At 41.5% G+C, this 19,917-nt stretch overlaps 3 protein-coding genes across 4 annotated transcripts; all 3 read left to right on the top strand.

Moving 5' to 3' along the window:
• The first annotated feature begins 625 nt into the window (after positions 1 to 625).
• Positions 626 to 4,219, top strand: nup43 (nucleoporin 43). 2 transcript variants are annotated; one of them, XM_043218626.1, is made up of 9 exons: positions 626 to 722; positions 876 to 1,118; positions 1,195 to 1,317; positions 1,870 to 1,947; positions 2,023 to 2,185; positions 2,596 to 2,731; positions 2,955 to 3,106; positions 3,388 to 3,504; positions 3,877 to 4,219. In XM_043218626.1, the coding sequence occupies exons 2-9, from the start codon at positions 1,002 to 1,004 to the stop codon at positions 4,104 to 4,106; spliced, it is 1,116 nt and encodes a 371-aa protein (XP_043074561.1). In that variant the 5' UTR covers positions 626 to 722; positions 876 to 1,001; the 3' UTR covers positions 4,107 to 4,219. The 2 variants fall into 2 exon arrangements, with proteins under 2 accessions (XP_043074561.1, XP_043074560.1); XM_043218625.1 differs by lacking the exon at positions 626 to 722 and having other exon boundaries at positions 871 to 1,118.
• Positions 4,220 to 5,717: 1,498 nt separating this feature from the next.
• Positions 5,718 to 17,568, top strand: lats1 (large tumor suppressor kinase 1). The gene is given in 9 exon segments (XM_043219488.1): positions 5,718 to 5,890; positions 6,609 to 7,053; positions 7,729 to 7,870; positions 9,001 to 9,459; positions 9,462 to 10,411; positions 12,436 to 13,018; positions 14,517 to 14,699; positions 15,260 to 15,366; positions 15,788 to 17,568. Coding segments are annotated over 8 exon segments (3,279 nt in total). The 5' UTR covers positions 5,718 to 5,890; positions 6,609 to 6,699; the 3' UTR covers positions 16,289 to 17,568.
• Positions 17,569 to 17,862: 294 nt separating this feature from the next.
• On the top strand, positions 17,863 to 19,873 carry lyrm2 (LYR motif containing 2). Its single transcript, XM_043219145.1, has 3 exons — positions 17,863 to 17,958; positions 18,192 to 18,332; positions 19,155 to 19,873. The coding sequence occupies exons 1-3, from the start codon at positions 17,914 to 17,916 to the stop codon at positions 19,233 to 19,235; spliced, it is 267 nt and encodes an 88-aa protein (XP_043075080.1). The 5' UTR covers positions 17,863 to 17,913; the 3' UTR covers positions 19,236 to 19,873.
• Positions 19,874 to 19,917: the final 44 nt, after the last annotated feature.

Genomic DNA, 19,917 nt, shown 5'->3' on the forward strand with positions numbered 1-19,917 from the left:
TATGTCTCTTTCTTACTAAGAGCAATGAAAAGTTGATTGATAGGCTATGGCCACTTTGATGACATCAGATCTGTTATACAGCTAGTTTGATATCGTATCATTGATATCTTTCAATGTCCTGTTGTACATTGCGATGGACATTATGTTATACAGCTAGTATATATATATATATATATATATCAATATATATATATATATATATATATATATATATATATATATATATATATTTTAAATCCTGTGCTCTGCAACTTCTGAAAATAATCTTCAATATAACTGAATGTTATCATTTGATAGTCTTAATTTTATGATAGGTGCAAGTTGATGAGGCTACAATAATCATAAATGTTCATTTAAGAAGTAAAATGTGGACTTCCTCCCCTATTTGTCAAGTTGGTTAGTCATGTCTCTCTGTTGTCATGCCTGTAACTCAATGAGATTAAGTAAAGACTCATATCTCCATTGTGATTGGTTGATCAGGGACCAATCAATGAACAGGCATTGCTCATATTATGAAAAACTTAAAATATTATTGGTTTAAACTAAAAAATCATGTGATGTCCATTTCATTGGACACAGGGTCTGAAGGTTAAGTTAAGAGCTATTCATAGAAGGAAAAAAAATAGCAGAGTAGAAGCAGATGTATTTCGTTTTTGATTCTGTATCACAAAACACAAAGCAGACGTGTGGTGTATTTCCATGAATTAACCTTACTACTAGAGGTAAACCAATGATATATAAATATTTATAAATATGGTAATGAAAATGGGCACTGCGCAAATCTGAGGAAATCTATTCTCTAATTTTAAACACTAATTTCAGTCATCGTTTTGTGACGCTGCTTTACAACGATACGGGACGGATTTTTCAAACAGAATCGCGTTTGGTCCTTTGAGGCCGCCGTAGGGAGCGGATACGACGGTCGAAGCTGGCGGGACGCAGCGCCGCGCGTGAAGCTCGAGATACCGAACAGCAGCACGTCACGACAACAGGGAGACCCGATGGACCCGATAGCCAAATACATCTCGCAGAAAATCAGCAAGACGCGATGGCGCCCGATTTCCCCGGCTTTATTACAGCAGCCTGAAGTGTTCGCCGCGGGATCCTGGGACAACGAGGCAGGGGACGACTTACCGCACAACAGCACATTTCACCTCCACGCTCCGTCGTTAATCATTCGTTGTGCGTTTGCAGAGTAACAGAGTGTCGGTCTGGTCGGTGGGAGACCACGGAGTCTCTAGCATTGACGGAGAGTTTGAAGAAGAGCCGCAGCTGCTGTGTGACTGTCAGCATGGCGGGGATGTGATGGACCTGCAGGTGAGGGTCAACAAAAACACGCTGAAACCTCGTCTTTAACCTCAGAATGATCGTACAGTGAAGTCTGATTTTGTGGTGGCTGTGCTTTAACGTCTAATTATTATACTCTTAATTCAAGTGAGGAAGGATTTTGAAAGTCACATTATCGGCGTTGAATACTGGTGTAACGATTAATAGTTGAAAATTGGAGAGATTACCTCTTAAGCAATTGCCTATATTAATAAAGTAACTGAATTCAATTCATTTTCTCTGCTATGATGTATTTAAACAGCAACAATGTTAATATTCCCTATCCTCCGTCTCTGACATAGCTTGTTTTTGTCAATAAAGGAATTTTCAAACTTTATAAATGGCTATGTGGACATCCCCAGCATTAATAATCCTTAATTGAGATTTAAAGTTATGGAGCAGCAGGATTAAAGTTAATCTGTCTTGAATGTAAAATAAATCCAGGATCAAAAACCTTCTTCTTTTTAAACGGGCTTTGTCAGAGTCACAGAAGAGATGAGGTCTTTTAACTGGTTTTAACTGTCCTTTGCGTGACCTGTGTAGTTTCTGGATCAAGACCGGCTTGTTTCTGCATCTTCAAGCGGGGCTGTGACTATTTTTAAGCTTCGGTCTGACTGTCAGGTATGCGCTTTGTTTCCAGCGGTCTGATAAAAGTCATTGTGCACAGCAGGCCTGACCGTTGTGATTGACGTTTAGACGCTGTCCGTGGCTCACGTGTGGGAGAGGGCTCATCGATATCCCTGCGATGACGCACCCTGCACTGCAGTCGTGTGCCGAAGCCCTGAACTCGTGTCAGTGGGTGAAGACGGCAGAGTCGTTCTCTACAAGGCAGATCAGGCGGAAGTCGTCCGTGTCATTGGTAAGTGTATTCGTTTATTTCGTAAACAGAACGGCTTCGTTGTCCTGTTATAATTTGCCCTCCTGTCGTCACAATGATTTTTATCCATGCGACACAAAAGATGACGCTTTCCATAGTTCCAGAGAAGTACCACGTGACTTCCGGGTCTGAGGAATATCATTGGTTTGCATGTGGAAGCCATCAAGGTTATTTGCTCCTGTAGTCTAGATTGAGAAGATCTCGACTAATAGAGCAGGACTCATGTACTTGTGTTACGGTGCTTTGCTAATCATTCCTTCTCTCTATGGAGGAACGTTTTGAGATTCTGCCAAATGTTTGCGAGAGAGCTTTGTTTTTGGCATTAAACCGTTTCTTGATTGCTTTTGACCTGCAGTGCGTGTTAATAAATCTGTGGCGCTGCCTTTTAACAGAAAACGCAGACAGCAGTACGATTCACGCGGTGACGTTTCTGAGGACGACCGAGGTGCTCACCGTGAACTCCATCGGTCAGCTGAAGATGTGGGACTTCAGGCAGCAGAGAGACAGTCCTGCACAGATCCTCTCGCTGTAGGATCACCTTATTAGCTTAGAAGAAACCTTATTGGCGTAATTCTTTACAGAAAAACTGATCATTCGGATCCCCAGAAAGCAACTGCTTTAACAAATCCCTGCTGAATGTTTTAACATCTTAAGATGAGAAATGACATTATTTGCTAGCATTTTGAGTCCTTTTGACATTTCAGTATAAAAAAAAAATATCTATTTTGACCAATGTTACATTTTCATGCAGAACTGGGGACAGAGTGCCTTTGCACTGTGTGGATAAACACCCGAACCAGCAGCACATAGTGGCCACCGGAGGACAGGACGGGATGCTGTGTATCTGGGACGTGAGACAGGGCAATACACCCTTCTCTCTCATAGAGGCCCATTCAGGGGAAAGTCAGTACCTTTGAATTCAGTAGATATATATATATATGCATGTATATGTATGCTTCCTTGACTTTTTGTGTGCACTTGTAATAGACATCAAGAACTCCAGAACTTCCACACCTCCATAATATTATCTTCTCACACTCTGCATAGTAGCAGGAAAGTTTACAGGTGTTCCCTTTTTTAATCCGCAGGAAGCATATATCATAAGGACAAAAGAGAATCAATCCTGTGCACGTGAAATGTCAAACCTCGTGACTCATTTGACACGCGTCTTGTTTTCTCCACAGTGTGGGAAGTACATTTTCATCCGTCAAATCCCAATCACTTATTTACATGCTCGGAGGACGGATCTCTGCTCCACTGGGAGACCACTTCAGCGTCAGACATGAGCACGCTCCTGAAGAGTAAGCAGAGGCTCCTTCACAACTCTGATAATACTAGATGTATACGAGGTGTTTTTATCGTTCAGATTCAGTATGTTAGCACTAGAGACTTGGGACGTTTTTAAAGGAGCCGTTTTAGTGGAGAGTGGTCGAGTCTTAACCTTTAGAAAGAACATCTCTTTGAGATTGACACTTATAAGAGCGTAGATGGAGTTGCGAAGACTAACAGCTTGTAACGCTCCAAAGAGAAGGGAAAACCTTTAGGAATAGCAGTCCTGAAGTTGGACATCTAAACGGCTTGCTCAGTAGCTACTAAAGCTACTGTGACTATGAAGGTTTTCTCGTGAATTTCTGAGGATCTCTTCTGATGTTCTGCCTCCCGGTTCGTTTCAGGGGGCTGGAACAGCAGGGTCGTCTCTCACAGTGGCGCACCGCTGGCAGGGGAGAATGATTCTGCGGTCAGCGCCTGGCTTGCTGGGGACTCCAGCAAAAATAGACTGGAGGCGACTCATATGCTACCGAGCCAGACGCTGTCTGTGAACAGCCTCGACGTGCTCGAGCAGTGTTTAGTGTGCGGGACCGATGGAGAGGCCGTGTACGTCCACAGACAAGTTCCTGTTTGATTGCTGACCCAAAATATGTATGAGATTGCTTGCTTATTTTTTTTTTATATGCTTAAGCTCTGTTCAGTTGGTAGAAACTGCACAAGGTTCATTAAAAGTCAATATTTACAGCCTTTCTGTTTCATTGAAGTTCTGTCAAAGAGTTTTTCGATGCAATGATGGGCGACTAATAAAAGTTCACGCTCTTTCGGAATTAATTGACATGCAAGTTGTGTTTTGTAAAGATATTAATAATTGGTTGTTAAACCTGTTGCACGGGCTTCACGTAGCTACGGTGCTTGAAATGAATCAGGTCAATCAGTCAATAATTCAGAGACCCATTCATTCAATCACGGTGTTTTTCTCAAGCGGACTTGCAGATCTCAATTAAAACCAAGAGACAAACAGCAAATAACACTGATTGGATTCCTTCATCCCGATCATATCAAACGTAGTGAAAAATGTACAGTGCCTAGACGCACCAGAATTTGTTGCATAGGTGACATATTTTGCAAACTTAATAGTTTCTGAACTGGCTCGACAAATGAGACGGATGTCTTCTATGAAGCTGAACTTAACTTGTATCATAACTGATGGAACAATGTTAAATTGAGTTGATAATTTAATCAATTGTGCATCACATATAATAAAAATAGTACTAGTTTACAACATAGGACAGTTTTGGGAGCTTATTGTTATGTATCTGCTTTATAAGTCTTTAGGTCTGAATCTAAGAGAAGCATTCATTTCTTAACCTTTTCAGAAAACACACACTTGTTGGGTCTCCATGTTCCATTGGGTTAATGATTTTTTTATATTGTGCAGTGTAGTGCACTTTCAATTCCCTTACGCTAACTCTGCGTCTCACACAAAATATAGAATTTCTGAAAACAAATAAATTCTGTATGATTTATAAGCTTCCTCATGAGGGGCAAAAACTGACAATGAACGTAGATGAGGGGTTCATAGCAGGGTTCACAGTCATATAGCGTACGTTCAGTGCCACCTGTTGCAAAAAAAAAGGGTTGTTTATGATTTAAAATACCTATTTTCGTAATAAACTCGAATATAGCCTACTCTAAAATGAATGTATTATGCGAGCCTCACTTGAACAGTGGTTAAGAGGTTAATTTATTATGTATCCACACACGACGCGTCTCTTCCACTGACCTGCACTGACCCAGAAGGGCCTCTCGTCACGAGACGGGGTTCCTCTGGGGGAGGGACTTTTACAACATCCGGGCTTTTGTGACGCGCACGACAGCCGACAGTAAATCCCAAATAAATACCAGAAAATACCAAAGAGAAAAACATTACTAATGGGTACCAGAGGGAGAGAAAGATGCAGATAACCCGAGGAGGTAGGGATGAAGGAACTCATCTTAAATACAATCCTAGGTTTAAATGACAGAGCACGGATGACAGGATTAATAGTCTTTTCTAAGGGAAACTATAAGAGAACATGGTGGGGATGAAGGAAGGGTAATTTGTAATAAATAAGAATAGTTCAAATGGAAATAGGTGTTTTTCCCCCTTTCCCATTCCCCCTCTATCCCTAAATATAGTCGTAGATCGTGAACTTACTGGTCTACACTCCGGAACAGAAGGGGGCGGTAAGGCACCATTAAGATGGATGCCCACCGCCGTTAAAGAAGAAGAAGAAGCAGACGAAGAATACCAAAGAGAAGCAGACGGTCCGTCAACAAATACATGTATCTGTCAGACACAGCAGAGGAGGTTTTCGCCATTTAAAAGCTCACAGGGTCTATACACGTACAAACACGATGTCTGACCATCATTAAACGGTAAGAGAATGTAATTCGTTTTTTAACGGTGTACGATAGCACTATGCTATCGCCACAACTTTAGGCCTCGGTCACCTGTTGTACCGATTCATAAATGATTTATCCGCTTTAAAATGTTTATTATGCATTAGGAATAATGTGTGAAGTTTTTAGCGGCTTTTATGTGGAAATACTTCCGCGCATTTCGGCACTTTCAGGTCTAAATGAGTTAGCGGTGCGTGAATCAATTGGACAAATACGACTGTGTTTCAAAACCTATAGAGATGCCTACCTAGACAGCACTTCTGGTCACCGTAGACACAAGCGGCGTTTCTGGCTTTGCTTTGCTGTCTACCCAGGCAGATAATATTAATATTTATTTATTATATATATATATATATATATGTATGTGTGTGTGTGTGTGTGTGTATATATATATATATATATGTGTGTGTGTGTGTGTGTGTGTGTATATATGTATATATTTTTATATATAATGTATGTGTCACTGCAGTAGCTTATTATGAATCTCATCTTTGTTTATGGGCTTTTTTGAGTCTTAATGGTGTAAGCAGGTTTATTACATGACAACAAATCAAAACCCACCACAAAAGTAAATGTTTTATGATTTAAAATGACTTTATTGTTTTTTAAAAAAAACTGCATTATTTAATTAAAAATTTTTTTGAGCTGTTGAAGTTGCATTGCTGTTTAACACTGACACAGTGCATCTCTTTAGTGTGCAGGTAAAACACTGAAATCCAGACAGTTTCACTGATCCACCCAGAAGTCTCTTCATCACCACCTTGGCACTTAACATATGTTTTTACATGAAGAGGGGCGAGAAACCCGAGGGATACAGACAAATGCGACCCAAGACATTCCCTGCGAGCAACTACAGTGGCAATAGTCAACAAATGCTGCAGGAGATCCGAGAGAGCTTGCGGAACCTCTCCCGGCCGCCGGATGCTCCCAAAACCGATGCGAGCATCGGGAAGGGACCGCCGGACGATCCCAGACAACAAGGGCGCAGCAACAACCCCAGGAACCCCCACCATCACAGAGCACTGCAGGAGATCCGCAGGTCACTCATGCCGTTTGCCAATGAAACTACCTCCAGCGGACACGCTGCAGATATCAACCGACACATGCTGCAACAGCTGCAGGACGCCGGCTTTGATGAGGTAATGGACCTTGCGGAGTTCGGTAGGAAGAGACCGTTTGTGTACTCTCCCACTAAAATGCGTCTCGTCAATTACCTGTGCCAGGAATGTTCTCTACTGTCACTTTATATTTTCGCTTATTTGAGGAATGACAGAAATGGTATGTTGCCAGACCGGCTCTGGTCGAAGAATCGAACTCGGCGTGTCGTACTCAAATGCTCACTGGGTGTGATGTGCATATTTGAATTGTTTTTTCATGTGGTAGATGTGCGTAAAGGTTGTCAAAGCAGATCTTGGTCACTTGCTGTGGTTGTACGGGCATACAAACAGGCAATTCATCATTGTGACCTTACAGGCTCATTTCATTTGATGACTAAAAGTGGAAGGGCATACAATATTGACCTTGCAGATTATGTGCCTTTTGACACGCATTCTGTATGCTGTAGGGAATCATTTCCCTGGGACAGCTGTCAGTTATACTTTATGGACAATGCACAAATTGACCAATCACTGGCAAGTTTTCCATAGAGCTGCGAAATAGTAAAATAGTATCGCACAAATGCACACGAAACTTTCCGGAGCTTATAATTGTGCGAGTTTTAAAATATTTTGCCAGTTAATGAGTGCCAACATATTCTACTGATTCTCAGAAGCAGTAAATGAATGTGTGTGTGTGTGTGCGCGCGTTTTGAACAGGAGATGGTGGTTCGTGCTCTGAAGCAGACCAACAGTCATAGTGTGGAGGCAGCCATAGAATACATCAGTAGGATGAACTTCCAGGAGCCTGCGAGGGAGCAGATAACAGCACGGCCTGTCAACACGGTCATTAAACAAGCAGGTAGGTACACTACAAGACCCACTTTCATAATTTGATATATTCATTACTTTTGATAGCAACATAACATGTAGATATTAATTGCTGGAATTGTTTGGGGGTTGCCGTAAGATATTATGGGGTCAGGCTGTAATATAGTTCTTTAACAGTTGCTGTCTGGCACACTTGGTCTTAAACCAGCCTAATTAAACAGAGGCATCTTTAACACTGGCAATATTTAAAACGAACTGTCTGATCAATAATGTGTCACCGCACTGGTAATGCGTTGCATTGTCGAATAAAGTAGGTATTCCAGGTATGCAAAAACCTGCATAATATTCATGGCTGTTGATTAGGTAGACTTTCAGGAGGGGGACTGAGCTCCTCTGAAGTAGAGAATACCTTGTTATCTTAAACTCAGAACAAACAGCATTAACATAAGCAGATATTTTATGAAAGGAACAGTATGATGCATAGTGACAAAGAAATATGCTTGAACATGAAAGAGAATCTTTTCGTCTTTACTGCTAGTTAAAGCCCAGAATATACATGACTGAAGAAGGAAAATATAATACAACTTACTAAAATCTTGTAATAACCTTTGGGAATGTCAGTAAAACAAATGTCACATACTGTATTTACCTCAAAAAAGCCCTTTAGTGTTATTAGCTTGTAGGGGAAAAAAACATTTGGCTAAATATGATCCCTGTATTACATAGTCATTATATTTTTGCTTAATCTGTTTCTGCTGTCTTATTTAAAGTAAGTTTAAATAAATGTCATAAGTTTCTGATAGCTGCCTTTTAAATAAAACATGTCATTAAACATAAATGCTGCCTACTGGAATTTCAATATCTGTATATAGCTCAGTTGCCTATGTTTTATCTAAAAGAAATAACAATCAAATTGAATAGTTCAGACTTCTTGATTAAACTTTAATATTATAATAATAATAATAATAATGTACCATCTGGCAGGGTTCCCTGTAAAGCAGGGGTCACCAAGTTTGGTCCCGGAGGGCCAGTGTCCAACTCCAACCCCAATAAAACACACCTAAAGCATCTAATCAAGTTCACTTTAAATCTGAATAAACGGGATAATGAGGAGGACTTTCTCCTTTTCCTGTTGCTGATGTATGGATTTTTCCTTTGTAGGTCCATCCCAAATTCCACCGACAGTTTTGCGGCGCCAAAGCTGGAAGGGTTCAAAGGAGTCTTTGGCCCCACAGCGGCACAGTGCTCTAATGACAGACGGCATGATTTACCGTCCCAATAGCCCTGGACCTCAAAGTGACCTCTCACGGCCTGCTACCTTTCCTCAAAATCTTGCCGCTGCAGCCAGCGGTCAACGAGTAAATCCTCCCCTCCCACGGCAGGTGCGTAGCATCACTCCTCCTCCCTCTTCATGGGACTCCAATCCCTCAACCAAGCGGTATTCTGCGAACTTGGATTACCTGGTGCCTCGACTCTCTCCTGTCCCTCAGGGTCCTCGACCCGACGGCTATATAAACCCTCCGTCCCAGGCGCAGCGAGGGATCAGTCCCGTGCCTGTGGGTCGGCAACCCATCATCATGCAAAACTCCGGGGCAACAAGTTCACCTTCCCTCCATCCTGGCCCCAGAATGGCGGCAGCATACAAAGCGAGTACGTGGGCATTAATAGCAGTGGCCGCCAACCACCACCACCTCCGTATCCCATGCACCAGACCAACAGACAGAGTCCCACAGCCCAGCAGATGCAATCCAGCGCTCTTGCTTCGCCCTCAAACGGAGCCAACCTTCCCCCAAGCATGCTGGTGCCCAACCGCAATAGCCACAACCTTGATATGTACAACCTTGGGGTACTACCCCAGGTCAGACCTCCTGTGCAGCAGCCTCAGACTTCCCCCGGTCACAGCGCCAATCAGGACGTTCCTTCGACATGGCCCCACAGCGTTCCAGGGCGATCCAACTCCTTCACCAATGCCCAGCCCAGTGGACGTCAGTGCCCGCCTGTGCCCAGCTCTCAACCCTCCGGCACGACCGTCACCACCATTACACAGGCCCCCATTTTGCAGCCAGTAAAGAGTATGCGAGTGCAGAAACCAGAGCTGCACACGGCCGTGGCCCCCACACACCCTCCATGGATGCAGCAGCCTCCGCCCTCTGCTTATCAAGATCCGTCTGCTTCCACAGCTGCCCCCGAAGTCCCGAGCTACCAAGGCCCACCTCCTCCTTACCCTAAGCACCTGCTTCAGCAGCAGCCTCCACCGGGCTACGACCCCAACCCCGGCCCCAAACCCAGCAACAGAGAGGAGGACGTGGTGGACAACGACAATGACACTGACAGCACCTGCTCCAGCGAGCGCGCTGAGGGCCCCGAGGAGCGCGAGAAGAAACAGATCACCACATCTCCTGTGCCGGTGCGGCGTTACAAGCGCGACGAGGAACGCAAGGGGGAAAGCAGAGTTCCCATGTACTCCCCGCAGGCTTTCAAGTTCTTCATGGAGCAGCACGTGGAGAACATCCTAAAGAACCATCAGCAGAGGATCCGAAGGAAGAAGCAGTTGGAGAGTGAGATGCAGCGGGTTAGCATGCGTTTCCTTACTGACACATCCTCTCACAATGTTCTTTGCTTCTCTGCTCTGCTCTAAAAGGGTTAGTTCACCCAAAAATGAAATTCTCTCATTGGTTACTTGGCCTCATGTGGTTTCAACCCTGCAAGTCCTTCGTTCATCTTTGGAAATGCGCATTAAGATATTTTTGATGGAATCTGAGGTCTGTCTGATCCTGCATAGATAGCAACACAACTGAAATGTTTCCAGGCCCAGGAACATAGTAAGGACATTGATAAAACAGTTTATGTGAAATCAGTGTCTCAACTTTTAATTTTGCAAATCTGCAAGAATATTTTTTTGTGCACAAAGAAGAGAAGAGTTCTTCTCTGCTAGGAACATTTTAGTTGTGCTGGTGTTTATGCAGGATCACAAAGCTCTCAGGTTTCATCAGAAATATCTTCAGGTGTGTTCTAAAGATGAACAAAGGGCTCACGTGTTTGGAACGACATAAAGGTGAGTAAATAATGACACAATTTTGGGGTGAACTAACCCTTCAATTTCCTATTGACGTTAACTTTTCCCATCTTTCTTCCATTATTCTTTTCTGCCCTTTTATGTTCCCTTTCTCTTGTCTGTCTGTCTTCTCTATCTTTCAGTCTGTGGAACTCCTCCGTAAGCCTACTTTTTTTTCTATGTGTGATCAACTGGCTTTCATAGTTTAAAGGTTTCTTCTGGAGTAATCTTCACTCAAGTGTGGTAACGTAAGACCCTGTCAGTTGGACAGCATGTGTATGTTCCTCAAATATGTTTATGAACTCCGTTCTAAAGCCTAGTGAGCAGCCTACCAAGACAGCATTTCAAGGTGTCATATGTACATTGCATTATGAAAATCAGGCAGCGTAATACCTCTTTTTGGCTAAAGAGTACAGAAGAAATTTTAGGTTGCAGAGAGAAGTTCTAAGATGTAAAACGTTCTGTGATGATAAGGGATGTTATCTGTTTAGCCTAAAGACTGCGAGGCAGCTCACTGGGTTTTAGGACGAAGCTAAGATCTTAAGGGTTTCCTGCAGCTCTGTAAGTTCATATCCATGTGAAGTTTGTCATGTCTTTTCACATTTCCTGTGCTGTCTGTTGGATATCCATGTGTATAAATGGAGCAGATTTACTACACTTTTACTGGTACATAAAGTAATATTAGTTTGGACAAAATGTTTAAAACCGAAACGTACAGTAGGTTAGTGATTGAACAGAATTGATGGCATCCCCTAAATCTGCAGTGTTTCTGTGGGAGTATGTTTCTTGAAAAAGCCCCTTCAGCTCAAACCTTGCATTTCATTGTTGCATCTATGTTTAGGGTCTGTTGCTGTCTGGCTACTGGCTTTGTTTTGATCTGTAATTTTAGTGTTACGATCATAACAAGAATATAAAATAAAACCCAATTTTAGCAAACATTTCAGATTATGGTTCTGCCAAGAAGTGAACTCACTTAAATTTAGTATTTAGTATAACATCATACAAATTCTAAAAACGTAATGTAATCATTTTTGTGTAATATAATTAGTTTGCTGATTTTTATTGTATTTGTTATACTTTTAAAATAGCCTTAGACATGGCATTAAATTAATATATACTACTACTGCTAGAGGAGAGGTGATAAGAGCATATGAGATATATACTTATGTAATAAAATGCAGAAATTCAGACAGCCAGTAAGTGACACTGCATATCAGCTGAAGCATGAGGGAATTACAGCTACATTGCAAGTTGTATTAGACAATTCAGGTACATTTGCATTTCATATTTGTGCAGTTTGTGAAGTATTACAATATAGATGTAGTTTTGATCACTGTAGGAAACCCTGTGCATTGCATGCGTTGCTGTTTTTCAGTGCTGGATGCAGTTGCCTGCCAAAATCAAATGATTGAACGGCTTGAATGCTCAAATAATTTCAGAAGTTTATTTAATCTGTGTCTTCGCTGTGTTGGCGAGTTTGTATTTAGTGTGAGTATCTGTTCTGTGAGGGCTGGTATCTCAACAGTGTTTCGTGTGTTCAGGTGGGACTTTCAAATGACGCTCAGGAGCAGATGCGCATGATGCTGTGCCAGAAAGAATCCAACTACATCCGTCTCAAGCGCGCCAAAATGGACAAATGCATGTTCGAGAAGATCAAGACTTTGGGAATCGGGGCGTTTGGAGAAGTGTGCTTGGCTCGGAAAGTGGACACGGGAGCGCTGTATGCCATGAAGACCCTCCGTAAAAAAGACGTCCTGCTGCGGAACCAGGTGGCCCACGTGAAAGCTGAGCGGGATATTCTCGCTGAAGCCGACAACGAGTGGGTCGTCCGCTTGTACTACTCGTTTCAGGATAAAGACAGCTTGTATTTTGTGATGGACTACATCCCTGGCGGGGACATGATGAGTCTTTTGATCAGAATGGGCATTTTCCAAGAGGACTTGGCTCAGTTTTACATCGCGGAGCTCACCTGTGCTGTGGAAAGCGTCCACAAAATGGGTTTCATCCATCGAGACATCAAACCTGACAACATCCTGATCGATCGTGATGGACACATTAAACTGACAGACTTTGGCCTGTGCACTGGCTTCCGATGGACTCACGACTCCAAATACTACCAAAGCGGTGAGCCTAACAAGCAACTCCACAAAGACCGAAATATCTTCGTGCAAGATTTTATAAAGCAGCTATATTTTAATGCAGAGAGCTTATCATTTATTAGTAACACTTTAGTCCACTTTAAACATTCTACTAACAGCCTTAGTAGTCTATGAAGAGATCTATGAAGGGTCCACAACCGGAGCTAGGGAAGTTACTTCCAAATTGTAATACATTTTATATATTACTAGTTACTGTCTATTTAAAGTTATTAGTTATATTACAGTTCAGAAACGGTAATATTTTAATGCCTCCCACTACTTTTTCATTAAAATTATTACAGATGTATAACAAGCCAAACTAAATGGCTAAAATTTTTATTGCAGCTTATTGTAAAGCTTTTTATTATTGTTTTTTTTTAAATCGCATAATTTGGCGGGCAATTACTAAAATGAATCTAAAAATAACAAGATTAATTACCATACACATCAACGTTATTATTAAAGATACGTTTTTATTGTGTGAATTAAGAAAAAGCACTGAATCGACATTACAAAAAAAGTAGCTTTAGAACGACGTATTTTAATTTAATGTACAAAAATGCAAATATATTGTGAAATATCAGAAAAAAAACAATAGTGCAAATGATAAACTAACAGCACCAGTAGGTGGTGGCAAATCCGTGTCTTAATAAGGGAGTTATTCAGTCATTCATCGAGTCTTTCAGACTGATTCGATTGATTCCTTCAGAAACAAAGCAGAATGGCTTACTGATTCATCGATTCTCTGTTCGTTTAAAAAACATGAATTCATAATGATCTGAGACGCACAACAGTTCTACTAGGGATTTATTTTTGCTGGCTACTGACAATGTGTCTAAAATGTAAGTATTCACGACTATATATGAATTTTTAGGTAAAATCTTCTATGCAACCCATTTATGTCTTTCTACCAGCCAGTGATAATTCTGAAATAAAACATGCACTTGGACTGAATCTAGACATGCGTTTTAAGTGTTCGTGCTCCGTCCACGTCTTTGAATGAGCTCTGTAGTGTATTCTTCAACCGTTCAGGGACGGCTAAATTTCCATTTTAAAACCAGTGTTAAAACTAGAAATGCGTTACTCCCAACAACATACTGACTATCAGAAACATTACAAGTATGCCAACTTTATTCTACCAACCCTAAACCTAACCTTAACAGTCTACTCTGAGAATTAGTAAAAATGTCATTACAAAGTTACTTAAAATTAGTCTAAGGTAGACTATTAAAATAAAGTGTGACCAATTGATTACATTAGCCGTAATGTTTACAAATGTGTGTGTACGTATGCGCATGTGAAGATGCTCCAACTTCCAAGTCTGTCAAAAAGTGAGTTTTCACTTTCACCGTCACACCAATGTAACTTTTTAAAAATCAATGGATCCTGAATGTACCTTTTGAATGACAATTATTAGTGAATTGATAAAGGACTTTGGTTCCACTGGGTTAGTGTGAGGTGTTTAACTTTTTCTGTCTTGTCAGGGGATCATGTGCGTCAGGACAGTATGGACTTCAGTAAGGAGTGGGAAGACAGTGCTAACTGTCGCTGTGGAGACCGATTGAAACCACTGGAGCGCAGAGCCGCTAGACAACATCAGCGCTGCTTGGCGCACTCATTGGTGGGGACTCCCAATTACATCGCTCCGGAGGTCCTGCTGCGCACAGGTGTGTGTGTGTGTGTGTGTGTCATCTAGTACAGTAACAAACTTCATTTATCAAGCACTCTTCATACACTTACAAAGAATGCCTGATATAGAAATACCTCATTAAAAACCTGCATGACTTTCAGTCTTCATTTTCAGGATTCATTACAGATTCATCTTAATCTATATTAACGCTTTTATTTGTGTGATGGTATGCGTGTACCTAAATACGTGTGCCGGTTTATTTGCGTGTATATATTTAAAACTGGAATTATGTCCGTTGCAAGGTTTTCAGAAAGAAAAAATGCCCAATTGCCACACAAAACTGTCCAAATCATGCTTTAAGGCGGTGTCCTCCGGGAAAAAACACATGACTTCGCAACGCTGGGCTTGTGGTACAATTGGTTTTGTTGATTTATAACGGTGGTTATCGAGTGATCGAGTTTTAAACTAGTTTCTGTGTCAGTATTGTAAGACGCAACAGAACTTTCCACTGCTGTAATAATTTGATAACCCTGTAAATTCATAAAAAAAATTGGTGTGATTGTTGTTCAGTTTATTTACTTGTTTTCTTAATCCCAGGTTACACCCAGCTCTGTGATTGGTGGAGTGTGGGTGTTATCCTCTATGAGATGGTAGTCGGGCAGCCTCCTTTTCTGGCAACAACCCCTCTTGAGACTCAGATGAAGGTGAGAATATAGACGGAGATGTTTGGTCTCATGTTGTAACGCATACAGTGGTGGCCGAAACCACCCAACAGATCCCAAAATGAAACGTGCAGACGGTTGTTCTGAGCACAACAAATATCATACTTTATCCACTTTTAACTTCTATTTTAAGCATAGCGTCAGTTTATTTCCTTCAACACTATTGTTATCCCATGCCTTCTGAAACGTCTTCAGATCTGCTCAGTCCATCATTTTCAATGTACCAGCAGATGCCTTCTGTCGCAGGTAGTTTGTGTTATGGGGAATATAATGGGCAGTTGAGCAAAAACAACTGAAACCTCTTAAATACGCCAAGCTGGGACACTGGGCAGAAGTAGATCCACAGATGCTGTGCCGTTATCGGCTATCAACAAAGGTTTAATTCTCCTTCTCTGCGTCTCAGGTGATAAACTGGCAGACGGCTCTACACATCCCCCTGCAGGCCAAGCTGAGTCCGGAGGCCACCGACCTGATCCTGAAGCTCTGCCGCGGCCCGGAAGACCGGCTTGGGAAAAACGGAGCCGACGAGATTAAAGCCCATCCCTTCTTCAAAAGCATCGACTTCTCCACAGACCTGCGGCAGCAACACCATGCGCCCTACATCCCCAAAATCACACACTGCACGGACACCTCCAACTTCGACCCCGTCGACCCCGACAAACTGTGGAGCGACGACGCCGACGGCAACCACAACGACACGCTCAACCGCTGGTTCAAGAACGGCAAGCACCCGGAGCACGCCTTCTACGAGTTCACCTTCCGGCGCTTCTTCGACGATAACGGACACCCGTACAGCTGCCCCAAACCCATCGAGTGCGAGGATTACGACGGCGAGGACGACGAGCCGCTCAACCCGTCCAAGGGCTTGGGGCCAGAACAGGGGCGGGATTTGGTCTACGTTTAGTGCGGAGGAAATCGAAAGAAACCAACCAGAAATTGTGTTTTGCACGAGAGCGTTTAAAATTAATTATTCATATCAGCATGTCATGACAAGTTCATTTCCAGCCTTTCTTTCTCATTAATGTAATGCAAACAAATATATTTAAAAATAATAATTGACCGTTAAAAAAAAAAAAAAAAAAAAAAAAGCGAAAAAATAATACATGACTTTGCATTGTAGTCATTTTTAATGTAACTAAAATAATTGCATCAAAGCAAATTAAAAAAAAATTAATGACAGTAAAAAATGTAGAAGTAAAACATTTGAACGTAACGGGAAAATAGTTCTTGGGAGCAATTTTAAATGCTTTTTATTGTGCAAAATATCATTTTTGCTTTGATTTGATTTTCCCGAGACGCGAGCGTGTTTTTTATGTGTCTGTTTGTGTGTGTTTTCTCTCGAGTCTTTGGTGGAGTCTGCCTTGACACTTTGTGCTGTATTTATTATTTTTCGTTCAGGATGCACTTCTCCGGTGCCTTTTTAAACGACGAGAACCTAATGATGCAGTGGAGCTCTGTATTTTTACTCCTCTTTAATTTATTTAAAGACTTCTTTTTTTTAATGGTAGCTGAAACGAGTTGAGCATTTTCTTCCTGAAATGATGTCTTTATTTATGATCGTGTGGATTTGTTTCTCGTTCTGAGCGGCACAGGGACTTTACGCCTGCTTTCACCAAAACTATGAGGGAGATCGTTGTGAACGCTGGTAAATTTAGCCAACCATTCATTCATTATACAAGTTCCCAAGAAAAACAAAAAAAAGCGTTGTAAATTGTTGCTGTGTATTTTTTTTATTTATACACACAGAAATTGTATATATAAGTTATGCAGTGTAAATTAGCATAGTGCTTTTTTTTCCCCCTTTTCTTAGGTTTAGGAAAGGGCTACATCCTGTTCTGTTCCACAGGATATGATGTCAGAACACTACAATACATAACACTATATAGATCCTGAGCAAAACACTTTCTCTCCTTGTTACGAAGAGATTTTGCTGTCACTACCAAAGCCTTCCATTTTTCTGCAAGAACGGTGTCCTGGCATCGTTTTTTTTTTTAGTATTTTGTTTTTCTGAAAGCTCTGTAATATCCTGCGCGTCTCATAATGTAATAAGGAAATCCTTTTCTTGATTAAGCTGGTGGTCTTATTCCCAGGAAAAGCATCTGTAGCTACTTTGAGTGTAAATTTGCCTTGAATGGGAGAAAGGATGGGGTGGTAATAAATAAAAGGTCTTAAGCACAAACCACATACTTAAGCGTCTGGTGTTTCTGTGTAAATGTGTTCATATTCAAAAAAAAAAAAAAAGCAGGACACGTACATTTAAAGGCACTATGAGATTAAACTTGACATTTTAATAGAATGTTAAATGCGCTTATAATCGCTTAATCAGTGCACAGCATTACTATTTTTAGTATATAAAAATTTGTTTTATATATATATATATATATATATATATATATATAGATACATCGAGTAGGTGGCGATATGCAGCAAAGGTCCCACAAAACATCAAAGAAGAACATGGCGACGTCACTGCTTCTGACCAATAAAAATTAAACAGCTCTGGGGAGCTCCGCCCCTTTGTTCTTCAACATGGCGGTGTCCCGGTTACCAACAGCAGCTCTGAGCCTCAAACAGGTGAAACGCTTACCACGGCGCCCTTGAATCTCAACGACTCTAGACTAGATAAAAGTCAGCGACGCTGTCAGGGCGCGTTCTTGTCGTAAAACGACTATTTGCGCAAAGAGAGGGGTTTTAAAGCGTACGCGGCAGATACAGACGTTTATTTGTAGCGTTGATTAATGAACTATTGAGAACGAGGCACGTGTGAACGGACGCTCGAGCGTGTTTTCATGTGGTGTTGTGGTCAGTTTTTGCAGAGGCAGAAGGTTCTGGGGCTTTACAGAGATCTGTTCCGAACCATCCGCAAAATACCGGTCGAGTCTGATCGCAGATATTTAAGAGATTGGGCCAGAGAAGAGTTCAAGAGGAACAAGAGTGAAACGGACCAGGTGGGCTCTTCATGTTCAGTTTAGCAACTTAGAAACGTTGCAGTGAATGGGTGCCGTCAGAATGAGAGTCCGAGCAAAAACATCATACATTGTGCACTTAATAAGCAGTGGTTTAAGGTTAAAAAACTCCTTAATTTTGGATTCATTTCTGACAAACACAGTTTTTGTCTTTTCAAGAAATTGAATCGATGGATCGGAGTGGTTTGGTTTACTTCTGGATTACTGTGATTTTGTTTAGACTCATTTTGACGGCACCCATTCACTGCAGAGGATTCACTGGCGTTGCAACGCTTCATTTCTCCAAATCCTAAGATGCTCAGGCCACCCAAAATAAATGAACTGCACTGATATGCCCTCATTTAAAACCTACATTCAAAAAAAAAAAAATGCATAAAGGGGGGAAAAAAACCCAAAGCAATAATGACCTTTAATTTTAATTGCAGAGAACTAAGCTGTGAACTAAGCTTGAAAGTGCAGTTGCCCTTTTGCTCACAAAATCAGTGCTTCACACATCTCTGTGGGATTGACCGTAACGTAGATCTTTTTTTTGGAGGTCAGCGAGTGCCTGAGCTGTAGGTTTCTAGTAGGCGATCATCAGGCTCTGTTAGGCAGAAAATCACACTCCCTCTGCTCTTCTGGCAGTCGAGGCACTGCTTTGCTTCTATAGTCCGTAATATCGCCTGCAGCCTGTGTTGGAAAACGCCAGCTCTCATGTAAAATGAATGGCGTTCGTTTCCTTTGTCTGAGTCTGACAGTTTGGATGTAAATGAGGAGCTCTGTAAGCAGGGCCCATTGTAAATTTTGTATGGCTTTCCTCCTCAGGACGTGATTCGCATGATGATCACTCAAGCACACAATCATCTGGAGGACTTGAGAAAGTCCCTCGCGTTGGCTGGATGCTAGAACGTCGACGGATCCCGAGTTCATCTGGAAATCGAACTAAACGTTAACCATTTATTAAAAGGATGGTTTGAACAGAAATCATCAGATACTAAACCTCACGCCATTCCAGACACAAGACTTTCACTCATCTGACTGAACAAGTTCACGCATCCAAAACGCTCTTTTATGATTGTAAATTAATTCCAGTGGATCATATAGTCCTCTTAAGAGGCACGGTCCACTTCATGATTAATTTAGCAAGTTGATGAATGTTTATATGCAAATGAAAGCATACAGAGAAGGGATGAAATATGGTGAACACAAGCTAATGTCTCGTTATACACAAGAGCAACTTTCATTGGTTTTCATGCATTAATGAAGCATACAGCAATAAAAGCATAAATCTAATCCGTTGAAGACAATGTATGAAGTCGTTGTGTCTTTAAATTGAGGGACGGAAATATCTGGTTTCAATAAAATGGCTTCAGTTGTGTTTTTGAAGATGAATGCACGTCTTGTGTGTTAAATGATATCACGGTTATCGTTTTTAGGTGAACTAAAGTACACTAAAATGTGAAAATTGTGTGTATATAAATGTATATTGCATGATCGCTCGTTCTTTTACTTTGCCAAATATTAATAAAAGCCAAAAACGTTCACTTCTGAGTCGTGATTACTTGCATAAACACCTCAAAGCTGCGCT

Source organism: Puntigrus tetrazona, chromosome 20 (genome assembly GCF_018831695.1).
Source record: "Puntigrus tetrazona isolate hp1 chromosome 20, ASM1883169v1, whole genome shotgun sequence".
Lineage (NCBI taxonomy): Eukaryota > Metazoa > Chordata > Actinopteri > Cypriniformes > Cyprinidae > Puntigrus > Puntigrus tetrazona.

Bases quoted from the DNA above. Each gene is read 5' to 3' on its own strand.
- nup43 (XM_043218626.1), top strand. From the start codon at position 1,002: ATGGACCCGATAGCCAAATACATCTCGCAGAAAATCAGCAAGACGCGA. The intron at 1,318-1,869 runs GTGAGGGTCAAC...TGACCTGTGTAG, and splicing joins GGGATGTGATGGACCTGCAG to TTTCTGGATCAAGACCGGCT. The intron at 1,948-2,022 runs GTATGCGCTTTG...ATTGACGTTTAG, and splicing joins AGCTTCGGTCTGACTGTCAG to ACGCTGTCCGTGGCTCACGT.
- lyrm2 (XM_043219145.1), top strand. From the start codon at position 17,914: ATGGCGGTGTCCCGGTTACCAACAGCAGCTCTGAGCCTCAAACAG. The intron at 17,959-18,191 runs GTGAAACGCTTA...TGTTGTGGTCAG, and splicing joins CAGCTCTGAGCCTCAAACAG to TTTTTGCAGAGGCAGAAGGT. The intron at 18,333-19,154 runs GTGGGCTCTTCA...TTTCCTCCTCAG, and splicing joins ACAAGAGTGAAACGGACCAG to GACGTGATTCGCATGATGAT.